Below are 16,593 nucleotides of genomic sequence, written 5' to 3' on the forward strand. Positions count from 1 at the left end.
TTTAAACGGGTTTATAGTGAATGTTCTCCGGAAAAATTAGCTTCGTCGGTAAACAATATGCCGTCAACATTTTGTTGAATTTTTTTCAAAATCCAATGGCACAATTGTAGGCGATCAGGATAGTCTTGCGGCAGTAACGCTTAAACCCTTTGTATGTGATACGGGTATGATGCTTCAGAACGGACCAAACTAATTTATGATTCATATTAAGATTTGCAGCGCTCTTCCTAATACTAGCATTTGGGTCTTCTTCAATTTCGTGTAGAATAGCTTCTTCCAACTCAGGCGTTCTAACACTCAAAGGTCTTCAAGGAATTGGACCTTTCTGAAATGAGCCTGACTCCGAAAGACATTGAAAAAAATATCTGAACAGTTTTGCATTAAAAATTGATTTCTCTTTTAATTTTTGACACGCTGCAGCTGGACAAGGGCTGTCCTACATTTATACAGGGTGTTCCTAAACTATGGTGCCAAATGAATGTGACAGATAGAGAATGTCATTTTGAGCAAAAAGTTTCATGTAAACATAGTTCCGAAAATGCATAATAAAAAAGTTACAGGGTGATAAAGGTACAGTTTGAGAAACAATTTTTCGCAATAACTTCTACAAAAGTTAGGCAATTTAAATGAATCTTGGTGCAGTTTCTTAGACACTAAAATGCAACAATTTCGTGCAAGAACAATTTATTCCCATCGCCCAGGAGCGGAGAGCCGGGGTAGCACATAGGATTTTATTATGAAAAAAAAATTGTCCTTTGCATTTTCGGAAAATTGATCAAATTTTCTGAAAAATAAACTAATATGTCACAAAAAAGGTACTCTTGTTCAATGTCGCCAACATGAACCGTTCTCTTTAAAATTTGCAAAATTTATTGTCGTGCACCCGACAAGATAGAGGTAGCAATGGAAGTTCGTCATCATAGTAGCCATGAAATTTAAAATAACCTTTCAGTTTTCCTGTCAAAAGTTAATTGTATGTTTTGATAGCATAAAATTTAGCTGGCGTTACTCATTAAAAGTTGTTATGGCAGAACAATACACCTTTGGAGAACTTGCAGATATGCATTTAATTTACGGAAAATGTGACTGTAATACAAGAATGGCAAGTAGATTATATGAACAAACCTATCCAAATAGGAGAATACCTTCTCGAAAATTGTTTATGTCCATCGACCGGCGCCTTAGAGAAACAGGTACTTTTAAAAAAAGTCATTATGACACTGGCCGTCCCAGAACGATCCGAACTCCAGGGGCTGAAGAGCGTGTTCTCCAACGTTTTGAAGAAGATGATACTTTAAGCACCAGAAGAATTGCTTTCGCCGAAAATATGCCACATTCCTTGGTATGGAGGATTGCTAGGGAACAACAACTGCATCCATATCATATGACTAAAGTACAAGAATTGCTTGCTGAAGATTTGCCAAAACGACTACAATTTTGCAACTGGATGTCAGAAAAGGTTCGTGTTGATGCGATGTTCGCCAAACGTATTTTGTTTACTGATGAGTGTTGTTTCACAAAAAATGGCATTTTCAATTTAAGAAATAGTCATCACTGGAATGATGAAAATCCAAATGCAACAGTTGTGCGACATTCACAATACAAAATTAAAATCAATTTATGGGCGGGAATAATTGGCAATAAACTTTTGGGTCCAATTGAACTTCCTCTAAATGTGAATGGGGAAAATTACTTACATTTTTTGAACAACGACTTTGTTGAAGTTTTGGAAGACCTTGATTTGGAAACCAGAAGAAATATGTGGCTAATGCAAGACGGGGCCCCTCCTCACTACTCTCGACAAGTAAGGCGACATTTAAATAATATTTTTGCAAATAGATGGATTGGTCGTGGATGGGATGCTCCTCAGCCATGGCCACCAAGAAGCCCAGATCTAACTCCTTTAGATTTTTTTGTTTGGGGATACGCAAAATCTAAAGTGTATGAAATTCCAATAGAAGACGAGGATCATTTAAGGCAAAGAATAACGGACACTTTCAATGAAATAAAGACGAATGAAGAAGTTTTGAATAAGCTCCCCTTTCATTTCTTAAAAAGAGTTAGAGCATGTATTAGAGCTAACGGTGATCACTTTCAACATATGCTTAAATAACTTTTTTTGTAGTAAGTAGTTTTGTTATGTTGTAATTTTTGCTCAAAATGACATTTTCTATCTGTCATATTCATTTGGCACCATAGTTTAGGAACACCCTGTATAACAAAAAACCTTTATTGTTAGCCACAGAACTGGATTTTTTACCTCTATTTAAAAAACACCCTGTATAAAAGACAAAGACATATATTTACGAAATAACTGAATTTGTGGTTGTCCCGAAGAAAATTTGAAGGGAAAAGACATCTGGTACATTTAAGTGAAAAGATAAAAAACATGATAACAGTAAAACTCATATTAGCAATCAAATTCCAATTGCATTATTTAGCAGCATTTATGTCGACATACATGCTCAGCTTAATTCTCCTAATAGGATAAATATTCGAAAGTACGATGAATAGGGGACCAGAAGCAGATATATGTTGTACAAAATCATCGACTGTATTAAGTTTTGTGGAGCTTTTGAACTTGCTCTACAGCGATGAATCCGAAAAGTCTGAAAACCCTGGCATTTTTTAATTAGTGAATTTTATGTACAAGAAAATGAGATAAAGTAAAGGTTCTAAATTGTTATAAAGCGTAGCGTCAGTATGTAACTTCCCAAGAGGAATTACAAGAGTTCGTTAACTTTATTGTCAACCTCGTAAATTTTCAGAAATAACAATAAGAATAAAGTACCTATAAAATATTTATTTGTATTTCACAATAATCATAAATTCAATATATTACAAAATAACTTTATCTTTCTCTTTCTCACTTCTGAGATATGCAGTATATGAGGTTAATAAATCATCCATTTTGTATCCTTGTGATGTTTCACAAAGAAGTTTAGTTTTTCTCATAATATTACCGATAGTAAGATGGAAGTATGTGTTTCCTGATGACCAGTTGCTTAACTCCGAATATTCATGCGTAGCTAAAATATCCTGCAAGAGAATAACCGAATGATTATAATAAATATATCTTTCCTCATCTTTTAATGAAATTCAAAGATTTTCCGGAATCTAGATCCTGTTTGCGAACAAAAAACGCCACGGCAGGAAAAGTTACATGAAAGTTACAAATATTTTAAAGCTCACCATGAATTCATTGTGGTGTAATAAGTTGATTGTAAATTTCCTTATAAAAAAGTGGCATATTTTTTTCAAAAGAATGAAAATCTGCTGTTCACGTTAAAACGTATTAAAGTTCCGTCTATTTTTACTAAAGTCTAACGAATCATTAAATAAGAGAATTTATTCTGGATACACTTCATAGTATTTTTATGCAAATTTAAATAAATAAAATATTACGCATGTTGCTCTGTAAAAATTATGGACCATTCGACATATAGTCCGAATTTAGCGTCATGTAATTTTTCCTTTGTTGAAAAGCGATTTAAAGCAGTGACCAATTAAAGTTGATTGTAAACTTTATGAAAAATGTTCTCCTATCTATATAAAATAATTAGTTAATTAATATTCATAATACACAAAAATAAAGATATATTTTTAGTGAAGAATAGTTTTCGTTTGAGAGTAAACGGAACCATTCAGGTTCCGGTATTTAAAATTTATCCATATACCTAGTGTATTGTATATAAAAAAATAACAATGTACTTACTTTGGTCTGAGGATGAATAATATTAACTCCTCGTTTATTAATGGCAATAATTATAATTTCAGGATAAGTCGCCTCAGTAGTTTGCTTGACCTCAAAGAATGTGGAACCGAATGTTGGCCATTTAAATATAGTTTTTAAGAACAAGGTTTTAGCATCTTCACTATTTAATTTAGTATTTCTATATTCAGCTAGAATAAGTTTTTTCCAGTCGGAAGCACTTGCTGCTCTAATAATATCTATTGGAATTACTTCTTTCAAATTCTGCTGAATTGCTGACTGCACATCAGAGATGTTATCTTCATACCGGGCAATAAGTATAAGTGCAGCTAACTTAATCGCATCTTGCTTACTACATTTGTGGTAACCCTTAAGGTATTTAGGAACTTCTTGATGGTAATGGAATATGTGGTCAGCGTTTAGATCTTTTTCTGGAACGGTGTTAACCCAAAGTTTCTTCATGAAAAATACTTGATATTGAGCTTGAATTGGAGCAGCGCCTAAAAGTTATTGAGAAAAATTATTATTATTTTTAAATATTTTATTAAATTTAATTAATTTAATTTAATAACTTAACAGTTAACATGCAATATAAAAATCTTTTCCGATGGTTTAATTCTTTTTATCCTTACACTCTCTATCTCTCCTTCTGTCTCACTTTTTTTGTAAACAATAGCAACCCTAAAATTTGATTTCTTTTTGAAACTTTGAGTAGAGTAAATAGAGGTTGATGAGTATTTTTATTTTGAAGGATTGCAAAATTTAAAATTAAATATTGGAACAGATCGTTTAGTAAGCAATTACTCGAGAAAGAAGCGTATGTGTACAAGCAATAACTAACAGAAGTTTCCATAAGTGAAATATAATAAAATGTTAATAGAGTGTCTATATGCGAATTTTAGTAATGATTTTTTCCAGTACCTATTTCGCCAATACATTTGAAAATTAGTTTAGTGAATACCTTTAAATAATAGTAACTTATTAGTTCAAGTTTAATAAATGTGATATGTTTAAAATCCTAACTACAATATCTCAAAAACCAAATTGGTCTAAAGTGATCAAAAAAGCAACCTCTAAGTTAATGTTCCCTTCTTTGGAAAATAAACTAATTCCAGTTACCTATTACAAAGTACAATTTTGTTTCTTAAAGAGCTACCTTCAAAAAATATTTTTCTATTTAATTTTTTTAATATAACTGCGTCACTTTTTAAGATACAGGGTGTCCGATAACTACGGAGAAAAAATAAAGGGTTATATAGAGCAGGTCAAACGAGTGCTAGTACTTCATATAAACTTTTTACCTAGGTGCCATTGTTGAGAAGTTATTGTCACTCAAAGTAAGAAGTTGAAAAATGAATATTGCCCATAATTTCTAGAGTTACTTTGATTAACTTGAAATTTAGGGGATCAAAGCAATTCATTCAAATGTATCTTTGTACATTTAAAATTGAATCAAATATTTTTTATTATACGAGAACGGTCGAAATTATGTTCTAAAATTTACGCAACTTTGACAGAGCTGTCAAATTTGACATTTCGCCCAAGCAGGCAGATAGCCCTGTTTCTTTTCTACAAAAAAGGTATACTTCATGAATTACGAAAAAATGAACGGTTGTCAAGATAATTAAATTTTTGTATTTTGTGTAGAGGGGAATTAATTATCACATTATTGGTGACAAGCTTTAAGGCAGTTTAAAATTAATTCCCCTTTTAGTGAAAAATTCGATTTCAAGAGTGAAGAGGGAAGAGGGTAATGCTTGAAGATCGCGAGTGACGATTTGGGAGCTGTACGAATTGATCCTTGATGTCAGTAAGACTACTATTGACAAGATTTTGATAGAACATTTGCATTATCACAAGATGTGTGCAAGGTGCGAGGTCACTAGGATGCTCACCGAAGATCACCGGCAACGGGTGGAAGCGGCCCGCGATTTCTTTGATTGCTACGCAAAGGAAGGCGAGGAATTTTTGGATTCAATTATCACTGACGACGAAGTCTGGGTTACGGTCACGACACCAGAGACAAAAGAACAATCCCGTCAGTGGAAGCCATTCAGAATCCCCGAAGCCGCGAAAGTTTAAACAAACATTGTCTGCTGGCAAAGTGATGGCGACTGTGCTTTGGGATAGGAATGGGATATTGTTGTTCGATTCATGCCTACCGGAACAACTATGGAGTGTAGACAAGGAGTGAAGACTCTTATGGGTCGCGCATACAAATTTGGATCCAGTTTTATGACCCAAACTAAAGTTTAAGGAGTCGCCGTTATAGCGTTCATGCACTGGAGAGTCTAGTAACGAAGTTGCGCTTACACGTCGCGCGCCTTTTTCATACTCTACTTACTTACATTAGCGCGGTCTTTACGTGATCCAAGAAATGGCTAACTTTTTCCAACAAGGAGTCTTCACTCCTTGTATACACTCCATAGGGACAATAATAAACGCTCATCGCTACTGTCAGATTTTGAAGAAACATCACCATGCAAAACAAAAGAAAACATAGTAAATAGTTGAAAGTGCAGGCTTTCCAACGATGTATAATTAATTGCGAATAAATGTATTTTTCTTTCTGAAAAAAAATTGGAAACCTTATTTTACAACCCTCGTATCTACTCAAAAATTATGTAAGACGAAAGGCAAATGGCGAAAAGCAATGGTGGGTATTCTTAACGACCTCTATACTTTAATAAGAAAATGCATAAAACAGGCATACAACAAAACACGCATCGAATACAATAATGGTAATAAGACAAACAAAAAATTAAAAATAGTCAACAAAGAACTTTGAAAACTTGTATTTTTTACCAAATAACATGGAGTTGTGAAAAGAAAGAATACGAAACAAAATCCTCAATAATAACCAGATACACATGGTGTTTCATGACAAAATGTACACTATAATGGCAAAGACGGGCAGTCTAGAGGAGTACGGAATGCCTACTTAAAAATATCCTGGGTCAAAAATACATACTTATTTATTTTTCTGGATCAATACAGGGTACTTTTTCAATTTTCTTTAAAACTTATGTTGACTATAGTTTTGCAACAATTTGTGGGAATTAATTTATTATTATACCTACCTACACCATATACCTCCCTTAACAGACCCTTGAATAAAAAATTTAGCAAATCCCAGTACACTAATGAAAAATTCCTATTCTTTTGTAAATCAGTGGCAAAAACCACAACTTTTGAATTAACAATGAAATTTTGTGTTAAATGATTTCAGGAATAATAATATCAATTATTTTCCATTACTTATAACATTAGCCAGTAGTATCGTTGTATTTTCAAAATAATATATATTTCTTTTTAACAATTTAAAAATACTTACTTCCCCAACTTGGTTTATTAGCTCTCATCCAATTAATAAGTTCACTTAAGAAATCATAGAAGAATGCATTTGCAGGCATAGAAAATACTTTATCAGATATGGCTACGAATAAGCTGAAACCATCTGTCGATCGCAATCCTAATCTTAATCCAATTGTTTTGCATAGATCCATAGCTCTTGTCATGGAGTCAACCTCAAATGCTTCATCAGTATCATCAGGGAAGTATATCTTGTGGAATATTTCCATGCTTTTGTGTTGAATAGCTTCAACTTCGATGGAATAAGGTGGGAACTTTCTTGGGCCTACTTTCTGAGTTCTTTGCAATCTTTGAAGACAGTGTTCTGTGAATGGATGCTGCCTGGATTTTAAGAATTTCTGTAACTCTGTAAGTAAATTAGTGCTAGGTAGGAACAAACCAGTAATCAAATACATTAATTCCCAGCCGCGTTCTTCACTTAAAGACAAACGATTAAATGTTAATTGCTTCATAATTTGGCAATACACTTCGTCTTTGAGCAAATCATTTTTTAAAGCTTCCCCAAATATTTGATCAGTATATTCATTACTGAATTTAGCCTTGGGTGCTGGCAAATCACCCATATACTTCAAAATTGCTGTAAATACATCACATGCTTCTTTGCTTGCTTTTTCGTCTGATAATAATTTTTGCAGTAATGGTCGATAAATTGGCTCGTTCGTATATTTCCAAAGTTTCTCGTATGATGACCTACGAGCGGCCTGTAAAACAGATTTTTTACTTATAGTTAATTTACCCCCACTTCTAAAGTTCTCCTCCGCATATTGTGCTAACGTGTATAATTTATTACGTTGTAATGTACTCATTATTGGTGCAGATTCTTTTTCAACGATATATCCCTCCTTCTTAAATGCTGTTAGAATATCTGAAGGAGGTCTTGACAATGTAGGTATAATATATATGCATTCAGTTGGGAAATCTCCCATTTTGTTGTTACATTCTCCATAACCCCAAGTAGTGGTCATTAATTTTTCTCCATTTAAATCATGTTTTAAAGTAATAAGGTCACCCTTTTTAAATGACAAAAATGATTCCGCATTTGTTGGATGTTTGAAGTCCTGAACTGCGACACAATATATAGAACGTTTCCTTAAACCATCTATTATGTACTGAACAAGAGATGACAGGTTTTGAGCATCTAGAGTAAGGAAAACGTATTCTTCTTTTCTAACCGTATTTAAAATGAACTTTGTAGATTGTGTCGTACGTTCATATGTTGCAAAAGATACATCTGCATATGTCAATTCTAAGAGAATTTGCTCTTGGTCATCTATCATAAATATTCCAGATCCATTTATAGCTATAATCATTGTCTTTTTGGGAAGTTCAGGCCCAGAAATTTGAATAACTTCATAGAATTTGGAGAAAAGTATGGGCCAAGTCGATTTAGCATATTTTACAATGAATTCTTTGGCTTTTGTTTCTGACATTCGTTGTTTAACACATAAAAGATTGGAGAAAGCGTTTATAATATTACTTTCCCATTCATCTAAATTGTTTTGTAGCTGTTTTACTAAATAGGTGGGCATATACTCTCCAATTCTTGTATGAAGAACATTTTTGTTTATTTGTGGACCATTTTCTATGTAATATTGTGTAGCAATTAATGATGTTATATCAGCTTCGACATTAAAACGATATTCTCCAGCCTTAATGCCTCTTATAATTTGGTGGTAAATGAGATTAGTAGCCACTGAATCTTCAGCGGGATCGTGCCAAGGCGTAAACATTTCCTTGCGTAAAAATAATCTCCAAGGACAGTTTCGTTCATGCTGGCCCTGTTCTTTAGCATATTGCTCGCATTGTGAAATAGCGTCCATTACATGATCATTTTCGCTTCCCAGAGACATTACTTTGTCATAAAGTGTTATAAACAGTGAGAATCCAAACACATCTTTAAGACTTAAAGTAGATGCTATCTGAATAACAATTTCCTCAGAAGTAGTAGCAGAATCCACCTCCACTGTCTGAATTGTGCCATCCATTAAAGTAATTTCGAGGTTTATCGGATCCTTATTTTTTGTCGCCATTAACTCCAACCAGCTAGGAGGTTGCGTACGTGCCCCATTTTGGAAAGTACGATTCAGTCTTCCTTCGCAATATGGCGCATAGCCTGGAGGGCCAGATCGAATAAAGGCTCTCAAGTAGTTAATGAACCTTTCGGAAGGTGGGAAGCAACCAACGCACAATGACATTAAAATCCATCCACGCGCGTAGGAAGATTTTGTGTAATTATTGGTTAACTGTTTACACAACATTGCAAATATTTCATCTCTGCAAACAGAATATATAATTTGGTTATAAGTTTTTATCTAATTAGAATTCATTTATTGGGTACCTTAATTCTGGACGCAATATACCATGACCTATAATAAAATGTAATTTTTCCAGATTATTGGTCCTGCGATTATGTAACCAGTCGTTATAACTATCTGCTGCATAAGTGTCTTCCACCAAACCTTTTCTCACATCCTCTAATAGTTTATTTTTTCGTTTCAACGTCATACTTATCATCTTTTGCCTTTCAGATTTTTTCAATGATCTCTTTTCGTGCATTATAATCTCCTAAAAATAAAATATGTATTTACTGCTTACATTTTTCAAAGTAAAATACAAATAACACGATTGTTAATTGCGTCATATCTTTTCAATATACTTACAATACAACTGCTAAGGACAGAGGAATAAGTTGGTGTCGAAAACAAAATGATCAAAATTAATTTTGCATATGCGTCTCTATTTTTGGATTATAGTCAAAAATAAAATTAGTTTGTAATTAAAACAATATATTTTTGTATTTTCTTCTTTTTTACTAATTCCAATTCTTTTAATTTTCTTCAAGTAATATAGTCAAATAATAAAAGAGATAACTGGTATGATTTAATTTTTTCACAAATCTACTTACTGTGCTAGTGTAAACTGCAATTTCGAAAAACTAAAGCTAAATGAAGCAGAATGAAAATTGTTTGTTTTGTTATTGAGAAAATTGATGAATTTTTAAAAATTGAAATAAACGACATATAAGAAAAAAATCCTAAAAATCCTATTACAAATGTTATTATTTTCTGGAATATGTGTGCTCCAAGATTTACTATCAACTTATATATTTGCTGATAGTGTTCAAAATGATATAAATACTTACTTGATATTCCTTTCTATTAGTGAAACTCCTAGTTAAAGTTAGCGAAACTTTTGTCATAATGGACTCGTTGTCTTTTACAGGGTTGTCAAATTTAGGTTCTGGGTAATCACCCATAAATCTCAATATTGTTAACCACAGTGCCTGTGCTGCAATGACATCATCGGGAGTAGGTAGATAATGTAGAGAGTCCTTTAAAGGCTTTTTAGAATATTGATAATTGGCACTTTTAGCGAAGTATGTAGCGGCGTACTTTCGGAAGCTGTATTCTTGCATGTCACTGTCGTCAGAATTTATAGATCCAGTTCGCATTATAATACTATTTTCTCTGTTCATTAGGTTCTAAAATGCATTTTAATTCACACATTTAATTTACTTACATACAGACCGATATGTAAGAATAACTTTGATAATCCCGAGTGGTACAGTGGAAAACATTCTAGTAGCCAGTTCATACAGAGAACATTAAGAGATAATCTATAACTTTTATCTACCTTACGTTAATATTTACAAAATATAATACAGGTCAAAGTTAAATGAAATTTTCTTACGATTTGAAATTAATACCAAGAAAAACAATTGAATATTTCGGAAAACAAACAAAAATTATATTTTTTAACCACAAAAATATTTCCTTGAACATTTACGATATACTTTTTTCACAGTAAAATAGATGAAGGGGAAGGTAGAATATTACAGGCTCATCTATTATATTTTGGTTAGAGAATTATTTATGTAATTCCATTACTCCAATAAGACAAAAGTTGTAGACACTTTTCTGTACATCTTCAAAACAAAGTAGAATATTGTGTTAAAAACTGTAGCTGAAACTCAGATTTTTTTAGTTTAACACTGAATATTTTAACATATTCTGTTAGAATAGTTTCTTTACATTATAGTGATATGAATTTTCAAGATATATATCTAATAATATGGAAGATATGCTTCAAATAATGTGCAGTAAGCGTAATGCGTTAAACAGATACTTGTACTTTTATTGAGTATTTATTATTAGTATAGTTACTAATAATATAATCTTTGAATCAGTTCTCACACCGAAGTAACAGATTTCACCACTTAAAATAAAACGATCCCTGACTGTCGTAGTTACTTTTATTATAATAAAATGTTTTTGTGTTTTAATACTAACTAAAACGCACCCTGACCAGGCGCCGATTCTGGACATCCGAAGCCCTGTCTCGTACGTCTTCCACCTGTGACGGTACGAAAGCCATGGTCCAGGGACTCCAGGGACTTGGGTTAGCATACGCGAAATAAAACTTCATTTGGCACGATATTTTTTAAATTGACGGAGACTGACTACTGCAGGTGCAGATGATGAAACTGGGAATCAATAACTGTACCTATAGACTATGTTCCTTGCATCAAACAATCGAACTACTGCGTAACGTGGTTATTGAAGTTATAGGATTATTCTATTTATAGAGCCTTGAAATATCCACGATGAGTAACGTGGTTATTGGAGTTATCGGTTTTGGGGTTATGGGATTATACAGTTATGGGGTTAGGAGTTTTGAGGTTGAATGTATAGGATTATAGGGTTATTGTGGGTGCACAGCTCCCTTTACAAAATCGTTGTGTGTAATAGGACTTGACAGCTTAGGTTATGAGATTATATGGGGTTATTGGTAAAACCTGACGGGAAAGGGTTAAATGGATCACGGATTCGGATTCAGCGACCCCGAAAACATGTGGTAGACATAGTCTGACCTCCAGACTCGAAAAACATTTTTTTTTGTGTGGCTGTGTAATCAAAGGTTTAGAAAATTGCTAACTACTCGGAAACTATTGTTGGAAAGAGATCCTAATATACATCAATAAAATCGAAAGGAAATTGAGTGTTTACTCTTTGATAAGAACGTAGAATTTAATTAGAAAAAATCAAATTGTTCATGACATAAAACATAGAAATTGCGAAGATAATATTTACAAAATTTTTAGATAAACATATACACATATAAAATAACTAAAAATAAGTCAAACCGTATCTATGTTTCAGCTTTCTTGAAAATTCTACAAAGTGGTCTTTATATTCTATAGGGAATTCAAAAGTGGAGTGTTCCATTTGAAAATCGCCCATAGCAAGTGCTATGGTCTGTATAATAAAAAATTTCCGAGTGTAGAGGATTTAATTTTTTAATACCGTTAACAGAGGAGTCCGTTTTAGGAGGGTAATCCTATAATCTATGATGTCATCATCTGATGACTTTGATGAGTTACGTCCCTCCTGTATTCAGAGGACTAATAAATAATGGTGCCACTGTTTGTACTAAAACTTATTGCTCAACTGAAAGATTGTGTTCTTTATATCGCCAAGTTCAAAACGATATCGTGCTGCTTCGGTGTGAGAGTCATTTATGAGTCGCTCATATGCACACTATAGTTTTTAGTGAGTATTTTATAAAAATAAAGTCAAAAATCATTTAGAAGATAAATAATCTGGACAATTTACGCTTGCTCACCATCAAGTAATATTGTGAAAAGTTGAGATTGGTGATCAGCCGATCAATCTTTTGACCGCATACATTGCTGTTAAAGATAAACTCTTCAAACTGATAACATTGTAAGGTGTAAGGCTAAATACAGACTCGAATCGATCGTCGATTCCATGAATCATTCAATGCTATTCAAATAAACAATATAAATTACACTCATTGTCAGTAAAACTGTCACAATGATTTCATTTAGTAATATTTCATTTATAACTTGTTTTTACATTTTCCAGAAGCACTTAACCCCCTAAATATATGGGGAAAAAATCAGGACGCTAACTTTAATATTAACGGTGGTAAATGATTTCCAAAATACTTTTTGAATATGAATTAAGTAGCGCAATTTGATCTTAGTCACCTCATCTGTTTTTTAGTTTAAGAAAGTGTTCTAACAGAATACGTTAATACCTGCTTCATATTTTATCAACACAATTTTTACTGCTTGTTTCAAAGTATCCTTAAATAATTTAGAAAAATGTCAAATTTGCCTTTTTTTCAAAGAAATGACCGAAATAAAAAATATCTAAGGTAACGAACTTTTGGTGGAAATTAAAGATTTTACGATTAACATTTTCACTGCAACTGTGTAGTGTATGTTATTCTTGTTTATAAAGACTGCCAAAGTTATTCCTATCTTGACAAAGTATGTTTATGTGGAAAAATACGTACTACTTTATTTTCTAAAGGTGAAGGTGTATTTGGAGGTAAAAAATCGAAGACTTCATCAATCACTTTTTCAGCCCTCTTGTTTTCTTCTTCGATGGCATTCAATTTAGCTACATATTCCCGATTACATTCTGTAAGACGTTGTTGCATCATTCTCTCGGCATCTACTTTATAGTTTTTGTTTCCTTTCTTCCTAAGCTCTTCCTCGTCAAATTTCCTCTGCTTGATAATTGAATATATAAGCCCAAATTGGTTTTTGTGTCTCACTAAATAACCTCTACACAATGCTTGAACATTAACAATGTTCTTACGTATTTTAGTGTAGAAGAAAGTTAACTGCCTCGACATAATAGCGGCTTGAAGTCTTTGATATCCATTCTTTATAATCAAATATCTGGAACGGTAGCCTCGGGCTCTGAAATACTTCTGAATGGTTATTGCAGCTTGACGTAGTTTCAAATAACGCCGCCTGTAAATCCATCCTTTTATCGCCTTCTGAATAGTCTTGATATACTTGTCCAAAATTTTGCTTCTTAATTCTTCTAAAAGTTCGTTGTCTTGATGCTTCAAAAATATTTTTGTGTGACCAAGTTGATAATTTTGTTCATTTGTAAATATTTCTGTGCATATTTTAGCCGTCGAGGCTTTGCAGTCACCTTTACTGGACGGTTGTATGCGTTTCCCCAAAAATCTGAATCTGTCAACAAAGTCCTTATATGTATATCGAATAGGGTAACCTGCTTGACGTATCTTAGCAGTTTCCATCATACCAGAATACCTCAATTGCCTCGTACATAAGTTTCTGTCAAACACCTGCAAAGTTTTATAATATGCACTATTATTAATTGGATTGAATACATGAAATTAAGTATCCACTAAATAGAATGCATTAAAAAAAATCTAACCTGAATTAATATTATAGTCTTAAAAAAATAAAAGTATTAAATCAAGAGATGAAATTATAAGTGTACCTAGTGACTAATTTCGAACAATTTACCTGTGGTTTCTTATCTTCATTTGGCTTGATACACCTTACAAAAAACGGATGACACGCTCCCAAAGTTTTCATTAACAAATCCAGAGATGTCCGGAACTGTGAGGAAAGAGTAAACGTTTTTTTAGATTTTGTGTCCTGGTTAACTTCATTTTTAAAAACCGTAGCCAACGTATCATTTTTAGCGTTTGCTACTAAATTTTTCAAATCTTGACTAAAAGAATCCCTATTTTTCTCCAAGAATCCTGAAATGAAAATTAACATTATTTTAATCACTAGAAATCAGTGAAAATCAGAAATATCTCTTAAAAACACAAATTTAATTTTGTAAAGACTATCCTAACCAGAGAATAAAAAATAATTTTAAGAGCATAAATGCTAAATGATCCGGTATTTCTCAGAAACCACAATATTGTTAATGTGTTGTCTAAAATTAAGGCCACTGTCGAAGTAGACTCCCAAATCCTTCACACCACCACATCTATTTATAAGGGTAGATTCAAGGCACTTGGTTTTTCCCTAGTATAAAAGACTACATTTTTTACACCACTGGAAAACGAGATCGATAAATTGACTGTAGGTAAATGATAACAGTCATGAATACTATTTATTTTACTGTGAAATTTAAGATCATCGGCAAAAGAAAATTTGGGTCATTTAATTGTATTGGCTAATCATTAACAAAAATTAAAAATAACAGAGGTGTTAAGTTGGACCCTGCAGAACTCCTATATTTACGTTATTGAATAAGATTGAAAGCCATCATACTCGATAAATTATTTCCTGTCAGATAAATTGACTCAAATAACTTTTGAAAGTAAAACGTAATGATCAATCTAATCAAAATACCTTTTGGAAATCAAAGTAAATAACATCCACTTGATCTTGTCTATCAAGAGATTCACATAAATATGCAATAAGCAAGCTAAATTTGTCATACAAGATCTTTTCTCCATGTTGGTCAGATGACGCACCTAAGCACCTAAGTTGCGGAATACCGTAGGGAATGTCCTCCTTGATGGCAGCCTTCGGTTTGGAAAACCTTCTCCCGTACTCGCGTTCTGCCGCGCAGCATTACCATCGCAAAAGCCATAAACAAATCATCATATCATAATTGTTCTACATCAATAATGTGTATTACTGATTACGTATTAAATTATTATTATTATTATTATTATTTGTTTAAATTACTATGAAATTGACCAAAGTGGGATTAATTCAAGAGCGATTTTCTCAGAAACCGTTAAAGATAACGATTTGAAACAAGAGTACCTTTTTAACGTAAAACAGTTCGGGAAAACGGAATTTGCTGTCCAATTTGTTAAAAAGTCAAAGATGAAAAAGTTACACACGCAAAGTACCAAGGGCCCTCCCGTACCCACCCCAATGGACCTTGTGGAAATAAATGGATTAGTCCATCAAATTGCTCATCAAAATTTAGCCGTGTATACCAAATTTCATTCATTTATCACAACGCGATTGAGAGATATTGCAAAAAAATGATTTCCATTCCTCCCTCTTCAATGGGTCCCTGTGCCCTTAGGAAGCATTTCCGGACCCATGTTCATATGAACTTTTTTACTTAGTTTTGATCATAGAATCGGCCTGTTCAGGGTTGGCAGCTAATTATGAGACACCCTTTATAGTGCTGGATAATAAACGGATCAATTTTATTTTATCTTATAAAAGATAAATAAAATATAAGGTGTATCCTAAGTATCATGCATTGGACCATTTTAGGCCCAAAAGCCAAAATAAACCTGGTTTCCAAGACAGAGGGCGCTAAAGTTTTTGAAGAATATCACATTTTTTTCAATTATCTGGTTTAGTGTGTGAAGAGAATGCAAGAGACCATTTTTATTAAAAATATAGTAAACAGTAAATTAAAAGCGCCTACTAATTTTTCTGAGGGTTTTAATGACAAAGCTCCCCTGAATCTCCGCTACTATACAAATAGTATAAAGGATCCGACATAATATCCTCAAAATAGTAATCTAAAATATTCCAGGACATTCATAACAAAAAGCCTAGTACAATATAAATTATGCTGATTATTTTTGGAGATTTGGAAGAACTCTAAAAAAATAAATACAACGCCATGTGTCTTGAAAACAAAAGACGATATATCACAGTTCATGGGAAAAATTCCTATTATTTTTTAATACGCTATTTTTTATGATTTACGCGTCATTTTTTG

The 16,593-nt window shown here is 32.9% G+C and overlaps 1 protein-coding gene across 1 annotated transcript in view; it reads right to left on the bottom strand.

Moving 5' to 3' along the window:
- Positions 1 to 2,783: 2,783 nt before the first annotated feature.
- Positions 2,784 to 16,593, bottom strand: part of LOC108913007 (myosin-VIIa) — a 47,413-nt gene continuing 33,603 nt past the window's right edge. The window contains exons 5-11 of the mRNA XM_018718460.1: positions 14,400 to 14,641; positions 13,406 to 14,215; positions 10,227 to 10,565; positions 9,423 to 9,649; positions 7,047 to 9,358; positions 3,716 to 4,212; positions 2,784 to 3,039 (exon numbers count right to left, since the gene is read on the bottom strand). Of these exons, the coding sequence (XP_018573976.1) occupies positions 2,839 to 3,039; positions 3,716 to 4,212; positions 7,047 to 9,358; positions 9,423 to 9,649; positions 10,227 to 10,565; positions 13,406 to 14,215; positions 14,400 to 14,641 (4,628 nt within the window). The 3' untranslated portion in view covers positions 2,784 to 2,838. The remainder of the gene's footprint in view (positions 3,040 to 3,715; positions 4,213 to 7,046; positions 9,359 to 9,422; positions 9,650 to 10,226; positions 10,566 to 13,405; positions 14,216 to 14,399; positions 14,642 to 16,593) is intronic.

This window comes from Anoplophora glabripennis, unplaced genomic scaffold (assembly GCF_000390285.2).
Source record: "Anoplophora glabripennis isolate ALB-LARVAE unplaced genomic scaffold, Agla_2.0 scaffold808, whole genome shotgun sequence".
Lineage (NCBI taxonomy): Eukaryota > Metazoa > Arthropoda > Insecta > Coleoptera > Cerambycidae > Anoplophora > Anoplophora glabripennis.